The sequence below is a fragment of the Oncorhynchus gorbuscha genome, linkage group LG09, assembly GCF_021184085.1.
Source record: "Oncorhynchus gorbuscha isolate QuinsamMale2020 ecotype Even-year linkage group LG09, OgorEven_v1.0, whole genome shotgun sequence".
NCBI classification, from domain to species: domain Eukaryota; kingdom Metazoa; phylum Chordata; class Actinopteri; order Salmoniformes; family Salmonidae; genus Oncorhynchus; species Oncorhynchus gorbuscha.
The window spans coordinates 3,650,711-3,664,359 of NC_060181.1; the positions used below are offsets into that span (position 1 = coordinate 3,650,711).

The following is a 13,649-nucleotide window of genomic DNA, read 5'->3' on the forward strand; positions in this document are numbered from 1 at the left end:
TGGACAAAAGTAGTGCACTATATAGGGATATATTTTATATATATATATGTATATATATATATAGGAAATAGGGTGCCATAGGGCTCTGGTCTAAAGTAGTGCACTACATAGGGAATAGGGTGCCATAGGGCTCTGGTATAAAGTAGTGCACTACATAGGGAATAGGGTGCCATAGGGCTCTGGTATAAAGTAGTGCACTACATAGGGAATAGGGTGCCATAGGGCTCTGGTATAAAGTAGTGCACTACATAGGGAATAGGGTGCCATAGGGCTCTGGTATTTAGTAGTGCACTACATAGGGGATAGGGTTCCATAGGGTTCTGGTCTAATGTAGTGCACTACATAGGGAATAGGGTGCCATTTGAGAGATAGCCATAGATGTACAGAACTTAAATATTATATTATCTTTATGAATCTGGATGCACAGTTATGCCCACAGATTATCTGTGTGCTTCTGTTGTATGTCTGACTGTTTCCTAATGACTTCTGACTTTTCTTGGTTAAATAAAGGTTAATATTTATATATATAAATACTCACCAGACAGTGATGAAGTCATGTGGCCCATGGACCTGCAGTAGGGTAAAGTTGAGTCTGACACCCAGGCCTGTTGCTACGGTGATCAGCCAGGTACAGTCAGCAGAGCTGGGGTACTCCTCCGGATAACCAGGAGAGAAGATAGTTCCGTTGTCTGACTTGATGTTACCCCCACAAGGCACTGGGGAGATGGGGGAGAGAGAGGTGGGATGATAGGGGTGGAGAGAGAGAGAGAGAGAGAGAAGAGAGAGACAGAGAGAGAGAGAGAGAGAGAGAGAGAGAGAGAGAGAGAGAGAGAGAGAGAGAGAGAGAGACAGAGAGAGAGAGAGAGAGAGAGAAGGAGAGAGACAGAGAGAGACAGAGAGAGAGACAGAGAGAGAGACAGAGAGAGACAGAGAGAGAGACAGAGAGAGAGACAGAGAGAGAGACAGAGAGACAGAGAGAGAGACAGAGAGAGAGACAGAGAGAGAGAGAAGGAGAGAAGGAGAGAGAGAGGAGGATAGAGAACAGATATTAAACACAACAGACCCAAGAATAAAACCAGAGGAATCTCCCTCTCTCTTTCTCTGAGGTGCTGAAACGGTTGTCAGAGCAGAAGATTACCCAGAAAGCCTGTTAGCGAGCAAGGCCTGGTTTGGAGTGTTCCAGGAAGATAAGGCCATAACCCCGTCCCAGAGGACGCCACGTGGGGCTGGGGAGGGAAGGAGGGATGGAGGGGTGGAGGAAACAAGGGTCTAGGGAGGGAGGGATGGAGGGGTGAGGAGGATTTTACAAGGGTCTGGGGACAGATGGATGGAGGGTGGGAGGGAGGGAAGCACTGGAGAGGTGTGTGTGTGTGTGTGTGTGTGTGTGTGTGTGTGTGTGTGTGTGTGTGTGTGTGTGTGTGTGTGTGTGTGTGTGTGTGTGTGTGTGTGTGTGTGTGTGTGTGTGTGTGTGTGTGTGTGTGTGTGTGTTAGGGGGTAGTAGTGTTGCTGGGCAGTAGAGGACACTAGTTGTGTGACAATGGGACAACCATGTAAGAACAGACTCCTCCTCCTAACCCTCAACTCTGACCCCACTGGACCCCTCAACCCCCCTCCTCCTACCTCTCATCTCTGATGCTCAGAGCCACAGGACATATCTCCTGAGATTCTTAGTCTCTGCTTGGTACTGACACACACACACACACACACACACACACACACACACACACACACACACACACACACACACACACACACACACACACACACACACACACACACACACACACACACACACACACACACACAGACACACACAGACACATACACACAAACATACAACAACCAACACACACACACACAGATACACACACACACACAAAACAAACAACACAGACACACACAAACACACTCACTCACTCCCCTGAGTGCAATAGATGAATATAATCAGAGTAGTACCTCCTTCCCCTTAGCTAACAGAATTACAGTAGTACATCCTTCCCCTTAGTTAACAGAATTACAGTAGTACATCCTTCCCCTTAGTTAACAGAATTACAGTAGTACATCCTTCCCCTTAGTTAACAGAATTACAGTAGTACATCCTTCCCCTTAGTTAACAGAATTACAGTAGTACATCCTTCCCCTTAGTTAACAGAATTACAGTAGTACATCCTTCCCCTTAGTTAACAGAATTACAGTAGTACATCCTTCCCCTTAGTTAACAGAATTACAGTAGTACATCCTTCCCCTTAGTTAACAGAATTACAGTAGTACATCCTTCCCCTTAGTTAACAGAATTACAGTAGTACATCCTTCCCCTTAGTTAACAGAATTACAGTAGTACATCCTTCCCCTTAGTTAACAGAATTACAGTAGTACATCCTTCCCCTTAGCTAACATAATTACAGTAGTACATCCTTCCCCTTAGTTAACATAATTACAGTAGTACATCCTTCCCCTTAGCTAACAGAATTACATTAGTACATCCTTCCCCTTAGCTAACAGAATTACAGTAGTACATCCTTCCCCTTAGTTAACAGAATTACAGTAGTACATCCTTCCCCTTAGTTAACAGAATTACAGTAGTACATCCTTCCCCTTAGCTAACATAATTACAGTAGTACATCCTTCCCCTTAGTTAACAGAATTACAGTAGTACATCCTTCCCCTTAGTTAACAGAATTACAGTAGTACATCCTTCCCCTTAGTTAACATAATTACAGTAGTACATCCTTCCCCTTAGCTAACAGAATTACAGTAGTACATCCTTCCCTTTAACTAACAGAATTACAGTTTCAGTCTGATGAGAGTAAAGAAAATCCTTATTAAGTGTGCCTCGCCTTAACGGTGCCGCCGCCTTAACGGTGCTGCCGCCTTAGCGTTCTGTTGAAGACCTTCTTTAGTTGGTGATAGAAGTACCAAGTCATCAGCATATAGCAGGTATTGTACCTCTGTGTTAAAAAGTGTGAGTTCTGGGGCTGCAGAATGGTCCAACATGTCTGCTAATTCATTGATATAAATATTGAAAAGATTTGGACTCAAACTGCAGCCTTGTCTCACACCTCGACATTGCGACAATAAATAAGTTCTTTGGTTTTTGATATTTATTGCTCAACTTGTTTTCTGTGTACATATATTTTATTAAGTCATACACCTGACCACCGAACTCTGAAGAATAGACCAATCAAATTATTTTTTAAAGTAAAAAAAAAAAAAAGATTTTGATGTCCTTTGTTTTTGGTGTTTATTCATTAGTGTGGGTAAGGTGTATAGATGGTGTTTATTCATTAGTGTGGGTAAGGTGTATATATGGTGTTTATTCATTAGTGTTGGTAAGGTGTATAGATGGTGTTTATTCATTAGTGTGGGTAAGGTGTATAGATGGTGTTTATTCATTAGTGTGGGTAAGGTGTATAGATGGTGTTTATTCATTAGTGTGGGTAAGGTGTATAGATGGTGTTTATTCATTAGTGTGGGTAAGGTGTATAGATGGTGTTTATTCATTAGTGTGGGTAAGGTGTATAGATGGTGTTTATTCATTAGTGTGGGTAAGGTGTATTTCTGGTCAGTAGTGAGATCGTTGGGGAGGAAGACAATTTGACATTTAATTCTAACATTTGTTTTTAAAGAGTTTGGATTCTTGAATTCAAAATGCTACAGAAAACCTTTACAAACCAAATGTTTACACAAAGTAGTCTTGCAGTTGTCTTGTGTTTTTTCCAATGTATTTTACTCTTCGTTAGCTACTGCTCAATTTGAAACTCTCTGTCCCTCTCTCTCTGTCCCTCTCTCTCTCTCTCTCTCTCTCTCTCTCTCTCTCTCTCTCTCTCTCTCTCTCTCTCTCTCTCTCTCTCTCTCTCTCTCTCTGACCCTCTCTCTCTGTCCTCTCTCTCTCTCTCTCTCTCTCTCTGACCCTCTCTCTCTGTCCCTCGCTATCTCTATCTGTGTTTCTTCCTTCTGTATCTCATGCCCTCTCATCGTGTATTAAAGCCAAATCAATTACACTCACAGTCAGAGACCCTCGCAGGAGGGCTGGAGATGGGTTGGTGTATCACACACGTAGGCGTTACACACATATGCTCACATGCATACAAAGACACGCACCCACCCACACACTCTGCGAGGAGTCTCTCTCTCTCTCTCTCTCTCTCTCTCTCTCTCTCTCTCTCTCTCTCTCTCTCTCTCTCTCCCTCTCCTCAGTTATTCCACCCCATCTATCTTCCAACACGTCCATTCAAGGACCCCTGTCACGGGTGTCACCTCTCCTGCCTGCCTGTAATTTTACCAGCCTTCTTCAATAATTGACAGAGAGAATGTGGGTGAAGGGCGAGACGGAGAAGAGAGTACCCATTACTTTGTCTCTATCTCCCATGACTTTGGTCGTGTCCCAAAATGGAAACCTATTCCCTATATGACGCAATACGTTCCCTTTCTCTCCATTTCGTTCCCTTTTCTCCTTGGAGTTTGTATTGATTCCTCTGAAGACCTCGAGTCCGGTAATGGGAGGTGGTTAATGCGGGTTCATTTGAATTATTCATAAGAGTTCATCCGGAACCGAGGCACAGAGACGATGACACTACCGCTCAGTAGACTAGACACAGGATATGTGTGTTATGGATGCTTCTAGGAAGAGGGGTATGTTGGTGCTTTAAGTTGTTTATTAGGTCCGTTTTCTAAGTGGAACAGGAAGTAGTTGGACCAACGGTTTGTTAGTATGTGTGTTATGGATGCTTCTAGGAAGAGGGGTATGTTGGTGCTTTAAGTTGTTTATTAGGTCCGTTTTCTAAGTGGAACAGGAAGTAGTTGGACCAACGGTTTGTTAGTATGGGTGTTGCTAGCAAATTACGGACCAACGAGGTGTTAGTATGGGTGGGACTAGAGAATCAGAGTTGGGGTCTGTAGTGTGTTACCTTCACAGCGAGGGAAGGGGCGGTCCCAGTTGCGTGTGGTCCCGTGTTCGCAGGTCAGGATGGAGTGTCCCATTAACTGGTAGCCGGGGAGGCACTCAAAGGAAATGGACTGGCCCACGTTGTAGCCGGCCCCCACCACCACGCCGTAACGGAACGGCTCTGGGTCCAGACACTCATTGAGCTCATAGGCTGGGGAGGAAGGAAGGAAGGAAGGAAGGAAAAAAGAAAGAAAGAAGGAAGGAAGGAAGGAAGGAAGGAAGGAAGGAAGGAAGGAAGGAAGGAAGGAAGGAAGGAAGGAAGGAAGGAAGGAAGGAAGGAAGGAAGAAAGAAAGAAAGAAAGAAAGAAAGGAAGGAAGGAAGGAAGGAAGGAAGGAAAAAAGAAAGAAAGAAAGAAAGAAAGAAAGGAAGGAAGGAAGGAAGGAAGGAAGGAAGAAAGGAAGGAAGGAAGGAAGGAAGGAAGGAAGGAAGGAAGGAAGGAAGGAAGGAAGGAAGAAAAAAGGAAGGAAGGAAGACGGTCAAACAAGAGAATGAAAGCTGCCTAACAATCTGTTCCAGCAGTCTTTTTATACTAGTCTGTGTGCAGTTTTCTTATGATTCATGTTTTAATCCAATAGATACAGAACTAGGAAATAGCTGAGAAAAATGCATTCTGTTCGGAGAGAGAGACACAGAAGAATGTTCTTCATGAGTCATAGATTTTATATTGAGGAACACAACTAAGTAGATGTCGTTTCTATTAAAAACCTGCTTGTTCAATCTCGGTATGAGGGAGAACGGTATGGGGGAGAACGGTATGAGGGAGAGATGGACAGAGGAAGGGAGAACGGTATGAGGGAGAGGTGGACAGAGGAAGGGAGAACGGTATGAGGGAGAGGTGGACAGAGGAAGGGAGAACGGTATGAGGGAGAGGTGGACAGAGGAAGGGAGAACGGTATGAGGGAGAGGTGGACAGAGGAAGGGAGAACGGTATGGGGGAGAACGGTATGAGGGAGAACGGTATGAGGGAGAGGTGGACAGAGGAAGGGAGAACGGTATGAGGGAGAGGTGGACAGAGAAAGGGTGAATGGTATGAGGTAGAGATGGACAGAGGCAGGGAGAATGGTATGAGGGAGAGGAGGACACTCCACGACCTCACAGAGGAGGACACTCCACGACCTCACAGAGGAGGACACTCATCAACCTCACTGAGGAGGATACTCATCGACTTCACAGAGGAGGATACTCATCAACTTCACAGAGGAGAGGAGGACACTCTCATCGACCTCACAGAGGAGGACACTCATCAACCTCACAGAGGAGGATACTCATAGACTTCACAGAGGAGAAGAGGACACTCATAGACTTCACAGAGGAGAGGAGGACACTCATCAACCTCACAGAGGAGAGGAGGACACTCATCGACATCACAGAGGAGGACACTCATAGACTTCACAGAGGAGAGGAGGACGCTCATCGACCTCACAGAGGAGAGGAGGAATCTCATCGACCTCACAGAGGAGAGGAGGACACTCATCGACCTCAAAGAGGAGAGGAGGACACTCATCGACCTCACAAAGGAGAGGGGGACACTCATCGACCTCAAAGAGGAGAGGAGGACACTCATCGACCTCACAGAGGAGAGGAGGACGCTCACCGACCTCACAGAGGAGAGGAGGACACTCATCGACCTCACAGAGGAGGACACTCCACGACCTCACAGAGGAGAGGAGGACACTCATCCACCTTACAGAGGAGAGGAGGACACTCATCGACATCACAGAGGAGAGGAGGACACTCATAGACTTCACAGAGGAGAGGAGGACGCTCAATGACCTCACAGAGGAGAGGAGGAATCTCATCGACCTCACAGAGGAGAGGAGGACACTCATCGACCTCAAAGAGGAGAGGAGGACACTCATCGACCTCACAGAGGAGGACACTCCACGACCTCACGGAGGAGAGGATAACGGTGACCTCACAGAGGAGAAGACACTCCACGACCTCACGGAGGAGAGGATAACGGTGGAGTCGAGGAAAGGCCTGGCTTTCACCCAATTGAGATGTTTCCTCCGTATCTCACTTTATTTTCGGAGAAAGAAAAATATAACAACATCATTCTGTAGTTTTATCAGAGCTATGAGCAAATTATTCCCAGATCATTTCTCGTTAGAAAGAGAGGGAAAGAGGGAGAGAGAGAAGAAGAAAGAGAAACAGAGTGAGAGAGAGTGAGAGAGCGAGAGAGAGAGAGAGAGAAAGCGTGAGAGAGAGAGAGAGACAGAGAGAGAGACAGAGAGAGAGAGAGAGAGACAGAGAGAGAGAGACAGAGAGAGAGAGAGAGAGAGAGAGAGAGAGAGACAGAGAGAGAGAGAGAGAGAGAGAGAGAGAGAGAGAGAGAGAGAGAGAGAGAGAGAGAGAGAGAGAGAGAGAGAGAGAGAGAGAGAGAGAGAGAGAGAGAGAGAGAGAGAGAGAGAGAGAGAGATAGAGACAGAGAGAGAGAGAGAGAGAGAGAGAGAGAGAACAGAGAGAGAGAGAGACAGAGAGAGAGAGAGAGAGAGAGAGAGAGAGAGAGAGAGAGAGAGAGAGAGAGAGAGAGAGAGAGAGAGAGAGAGAGAGAGAGAGAGAGAGAGAGAGAGAGAGACAGAGAGAGAGAGAGAGAGAGAGAGAGAGAGAGAGAGAGAGAGAGAGGGAGAGAGAGAGAGACAGAGAGAGAGAGAGAGAGAGGAGTAGTCATTCAGCCTTGAAGGCCCTGGATATAAAGATGACTAAAGAAATGGATTTCTCTGGATCAGAGCCTCCTTTGTGAGAGATAAGTCATGCAAGCGTTGCAAAAGGGGGCATTTCCAAATATAATGCTTGGTTTATATGGTAATGTAACATAATTATGGAAATGCCAGATAGTAGATTTCAATTTGCCGCTCGTTCACTGAATCACAATATAAAGTTGAGCACCTTTTGTGCCGTGACTTTGTAGATTAAGGTTGGGTTTTTCCCTTTCTGTTTTCCTGGGTTGGGAGGTGGGAGGTATAGACAGGAGGGGGAGGTTTCTGTTTTCCTGGGTTGGGAGGTGGGAGGTATAATCAGGAGGGGGAGGTTTCTGTTTTCCTGGGTTGGGAGGTGGGAGGTATAATCAGGAGGGGGAGGTTTCTGTTTTCCTGGGTTGGGAGGTGGGAGGTATAATCAGGAGGGGAGGTTTCTGTTTTCCTGGGTTGGGAGGTGGGAGGTATAATCAGGAGGGGAGGTTTCTGTTTTCCTGGGTTGGGAGGTGGGAGGTATAATCAGGAGGGGAGGTTTCTGTTTTCCTGGGTTGGGAGGTGGGAGGTATAGACAGGAGGGGAGATTTCTGTTTTCCTGGGTTGGGAGGTGGGAGGTATAGACAGGAGGGGGAGGTTTCTGTTTTCCTGGGTTGGGAGGTGGGAGGTATAGACAGGAGGGGAGGTTTCTGTTTTCCTGGGTTGGGAGGTGGGAGGTATAATCAGGAGGGGAGGTTTCTGTTTTCCTGGGTTGGGAGGTGGGAGGTATAATCAGGAGGGGAGGTTTCTGTTTTCCTGGGTTGGGAGGTGGGAGGTATAATCAGGAGGGGGAGGTTTCTGTTTTCCTGGGTTGGGAGGTGGGAGGTATAATCAGGAGGGGAGGTTTCTGTTTTCCTGGGTTGGGAGGTGGGAGGTATAATCAGGAGGGGGAGGTTTCTGTTTTCCTGGGTTGGGAGGTGGGAGGTATAATCAGGAGGGGAGGTTTCTGTTTTCCTGGGTTGGGAGGTGGGAGGTATAGACAGGAGGGGAGGTTTCTGTTTTCCTGGGTTGGGAGGTGGGAGGTATAGACAGGAGGGGGAGGTTTCTGTTTTCCTGGGTTGGGAGGTGGGAGGTATAGACAGGGGGGAGGTTTCTGTTTTCCTGGGTTGGGAGGTGGGAGGTATAATCAGGAGGGGAGGTTTCTGTTTTCCTGGGTTGGGAGGTGGGAGGTATAGACAGGAGGGGAGGTTTCTGTTTTCCTGGGTTGGGAGGTGGGAGGTATAATCAGGAGGGGGAGGTTTCTGTTTTCTGGGGTTGGGAGGTGGGAGGTATAGACAGGAGGGGGAGGTTTCTGTTTTCCTGGGTTGGGAGGTGGGAGGTATAATCAGGAGGGGGAGGTTTCTGTTTTCCTGGGTTGGGAGGTGGGAGGTATAGACAGGAGGGGAGGTTTCTGTTTTCCTGGGTTGGGAGGTGGGAGGTATAGACAGGAGGGGAGGTTTCTGTTTTCCTGGGTTGGGAGGTGGGAGGTATAATCAGGAGGGGGAGGTTTCTGTTTTCCTGGGTTGGGAGGTGGGAGGTATAACAGGAGGGGGAGGTTTCTGTTTTCCTGGGTTGGAAGGTGGGAGGTATATCAGGAGAGGGAGGTTTCTGTTTTCCTGGGTTGGGAGGTGGGAGGTATAATCAGGAGGGGGAGGTTTCTGTTTTCTGGGGTTGGGAGGTGGGAGGTATAGACAGGAGGGGGAGGTTTCTGTTTTCCTGGGTTGGGAGGTGGGAGGTATAGACAGGAGGGGGAGGTTTCTGTTTTCCTGGGTTGGGAGGTGGGAGGTATAGACAGGAGGGGAGGTTTCTGTTTTCCTGGGTTGGGAGGTGGGAGGTATAATCAGGAGGGGAGGTTTCTGTTTTCTGGGGTTGGGAGGCGGGAGGTATAGACAGGAGGGGAGGTTTCTGTTTTCCTGGGTTGGGAGGTGGGAGGTATAATCAGGAGGGGAGGTTTCTGTTTTCCTGGGTTGGGAGGTGGGAGGTATAGACAGGAGGGGAGGTTTCTGTTTTCCTGGGTTGGGAGGTGGGAGGTATAGACAGGAGGGGGAGGTTTCTGTTTTCCTGGGTTGGGAGGTGGGAGGTATAATCAGGAGGGGGAGGTTTCTGTTTTCCTGGGTTGGGAGGTGGGAGGTATACACAGGAGGGGAGGTTTCTGTTTTCCTGGGTTGGAAGGTGGGAGGTATAGACAGGAGAGGGAGGTTTCTGTTTTCCTGGGTTGGGAGGTGGGAGGTATAATCAGGAGGGGGAGGTTTCTGTTTTCTGGGGTTGGGAGGCGGGAGGTATAGACAGGAGGGGGAGGTTTCTGTTTTCCTGGGTTGGGAGGTGGGAGGTATAGACAGGAGGGGGAGGTTTCTGTTTTCCTGGGTTGGGAGGTGGGAGGTATACACAGGAGGGGGAGGTTTCTGTTTTCCTGGGTTGGAAGGTGGGAGGTATAGACAGGAGAGGGAGGTTTCTGTTTTCCTGGGTTGGGAGGTGGGAGGTATAATCAGGAGGGGGAGGTTTCTGTTTTCTGGGGTTGGGAGGTGGGAGGTATAGACAGGAGGGGAGGTTTCTGTTTTCCTGGGTTGGGAGGTGGGAGGTATAATCAGGAGGGGAGGTTTCTGTTTTCCTGGGTTGGGAGGGGGAGGTATAATCAGGAGGGGGGGAGATTATTGTATGAATACAGACAGCCTTTATGACGCTGACAGAGGGAGGGAGAACTCTTAACATGGTTTAAATACTGGTTTATACCAGGGGCAGTTTTACAGAGTCTTGGTGCTTATTATTATATAACTATGGTTCATGAGATAGCTATGAGTAAGTTATCAGGTTTGTCAGAGACCAAGATCAGTCCACTATGATGAAAGACTACCGATGTTATGTAAACTTTCATCAAAAGAACAAATCCTAAACTACTAGCATTTTGCATTTATCCTGTAATAACACCGACATCATTGTGAAGGAGTGACAAAAATAAAAATGAATGCAAATATATCCAGTTGGTCCCTCCTATAACTGAATGAGTCTCTTCAGTCATTAAGATGAGAGATGTTCACAACAGCCTGACCAAAAGTAGTGTGGACACCTTTGCTGCTATGACAGCATCAAACACTAAAAATCATAGGCATTAATATGGAGTTGGTCCCTCCTTTGCTGCTATGACAGCCTCCGGTCTTCTGGGAAGTCATTAATATGGAGTTGGTCCCCCTTTGCTGCTATAACAGCCTCCGCTCTTCTGGGAAGTCATTAATATGGAGTTGGTCCCCCTTTGCTGCTATGACAGCCTCCACTCTTCTGGGAAGTCATTAATATGGAGTTGGTCCCTCCTTTGCTGCTATGACAGCCTCCACTCTTCTGGGAAGTCATTAATATGGAGTTGGTCCCTCCTTTGCTGCTATGACAGCCTCCACCCTTCTGGGAAGCTTTCCTCTAGATGTTGAAACATTACTGAGGGGACTTGCTTCAAGTTTATATGCAAGGGCATTAGTGTGGTGGAAGAGTGATTTTGTGTTGAGCAAAGGTGTTCGATGGGTTGAGGTCAGGGCTCTGTGCAGGCCAGTCAAGTTCTTCCACACCTATCTCGACAAACCATTTCTGTATGGACCTCACTTTGTGCAAGGTGGCATTGTCATGCTGAAATAGGAAATGGCCTTCCCTGAATTGTTGTCGCAAATTCGGAAGCATAGAATTGAATGTCGTTGTATGCTGTACCAGTAATATTTCCCTTCACTGGAACTAAGGAGCCTGTAACGGTCCTTCTGTAGCTCAGTTGGTAGAGCATGGCGCTTGTAACGCAGGCCAGTTGGGTTCTTCCCACCTATCACATACGTAGAATGTATGCACCATGACTGTAAGTCGCTTTGGATGGCATTGTCATGCTAAATAGCATATATTATTATTATTATTATTATTATTATTGAAACATGAAAAACAGCCACAGACCATTATTACTCCTCCACCAAACTTTACAGTTGGCAATATGCATTCGGGCAGGTAGCGTTCTCCTGGGATCCGTCAAATCCATCTGGTTTGGCGGATGGACTGCAAAATGGTGATACTTTTAATCTATAGTATACTTTGTATTCTCAAAGAGATAGTTCACTTGAAAACTGAAGTTTATCAGACGTTTTCAGGCTAATGATTTAGCAAGAAGTCATCTACTCGTGATTAGAGTTGCATAGGGTCGGAAACTTTCCGCTAAATTTCCCTGGAAATTTCCCTGGAATTTGGGGAATTTTGCTCATATTCAAAAGTGAACTTTTTTTGTGGTATAGACAAGGCAATTCTAGGTCTTGTGGCAAATTTTGGCTAAACTATCCCCAATTCAATGGAAGTGCAACCCTCTGCATGCACAGTGCATTCTTCCATCACATGTACAGCTGATTCTCAAGATCTTGCACACTAATGAGATGCTATTGAGCCCACACTGCTACACTGTCTGAGCCAAGGACTGACTACGTGCTTTCTGGTAAGTTTTGATTACCATACTGGGGGAGTGAACATATTTTATAGTACATTATTTTTTGTTAATTAACTAGTAAATAGTAGCCTACAGCAAAGTTTAAATCATTTCTTACTTGTTAACACATTTTGCCATGTGGGTTTTAGCTTGAGCCTGCTAACTGAGGAGTGTTAATTCACCTGTTTCCATACATGTTTCATTTAAAAAAAACTCCTACAAAGGAGTTGTTTAAATTAATTGCTTAACTATTTATCTGCACATGGTATTTTTTTTTCTTGTTTTTTTTTACTATTTTTTTTCTAATCTTTACAGGAAAATGCCTCGGGCACTATCTGATGTGTGGAGACATTTCACTGCAGCTAATGTAGAAGGAAAAGCGGTGTACATTTGCAAATACTGTGCCAAATCATATGTGAAGAATGCAACAAAGATGCAGGATCATCTGGCCAAGTGCATAAAGTTTCCTCAGCGCTCACGACAAGCAACCTCTGACAAAAGTCCCTCCACTTCTATTTGAAGTGAAAATGATAAATCAGACACCTTATCGATAGTAACAGCTCATGGTCCTTCCGGAATCAGAAGTTTGTTTGACTCAATTGGAGGAACATAGTCAGAGATATGCTGATGAATGTCTTGCTCGAGCTGTGTATGCAACTGGTTCACCTCTGATGCTCACAGGCAATGTGTATTGGAAGATATTTCTGAAAGTTCTTCGCCCAGCATAGACCCCTCCTACCAGACATGCTTTATCTACTAATTTGCTGGATGCAGAGTTCAAGTGAAGGTCAAGAAAATCATAGAGAAAGCAGACGGTATTGCAATCATCTCTGATGAGTGGTCGAATGTTCGTGGTCAATGAATAATTGACTACATCATCTCAACCCTTCAACCAGTATTCTACATGAGCACAGACACAAGAGACAACAGACACACCGGTCTCTACATTGCAGATGAGCTGAAGGCAGTCATCAATGACCTTGGACCACAGGCTGCTTGGTCTAAAGTGGAGGAGTCCTACCCTCACATCACACCCAATGGCTGTGCTGCTCATCCATTGAATCTGCTCCTCAAGGACATCATGGCCCTGAACACAATGGATACACTCTACAAGAGAGCCATTGGAAATTGTTAGGTATGTGAAGGGTCATCAAGTTATAGCAGCAATCTACATAACCATGCAAAGTGAGACGAATAACAGCTTCACATTGAAGCTTCCCAGCAACACCCGTTGGCGTGGTGTTGTCATCATATTTGACAGTCTCCTGGAGTGGAAGGAGTATCTCTAAGGAATGGCCATATCACAGTCTGCTGGAGGATCCTCCTGGATGATGTATTTTGGGAGAAAGTGGTAAGCAGCCTGAAACTCCTGAAACCTATAGCAGTAGCCATTGCACTGATTGAGGGAGACAGTGTCATTCTGTCTGATGTTCAGACTCTGCTTGCAGATGTAAGAGAAGAAATCCGTACTGCCCTGCCCACTTCACTGTTGCTCCAAGCAGAGGAAACTGCAGTTCTGAAATACATCAAAAAGTGTGAAGACTTCTGCCTGAAGCC

The 13,649-nt window shown here is 46.2% G+C and overlaps 1 protein-coding gene across 1 annotated transcript in view; it reads right to left on the reverse strand.

The window, feature by feature from the left end:
- LOC124042645 (CUB and sushi domain-containing protein 1-like) overlaps positions 1-13,649 on the reverse strand; it is an 842,040-nt gene that overhangs the window by 201,076 nt on the left and 627,315 nt on the right. Inside the window, 2 exon segments of the mRNA XM_046360721.1 lie at positions 539-716; positions 4,908-5,096. Of these exon segments, the coding sequence (XP_046216677.1) occupies positions 539-716; positions 4,908-5,096 (367 nt within the window).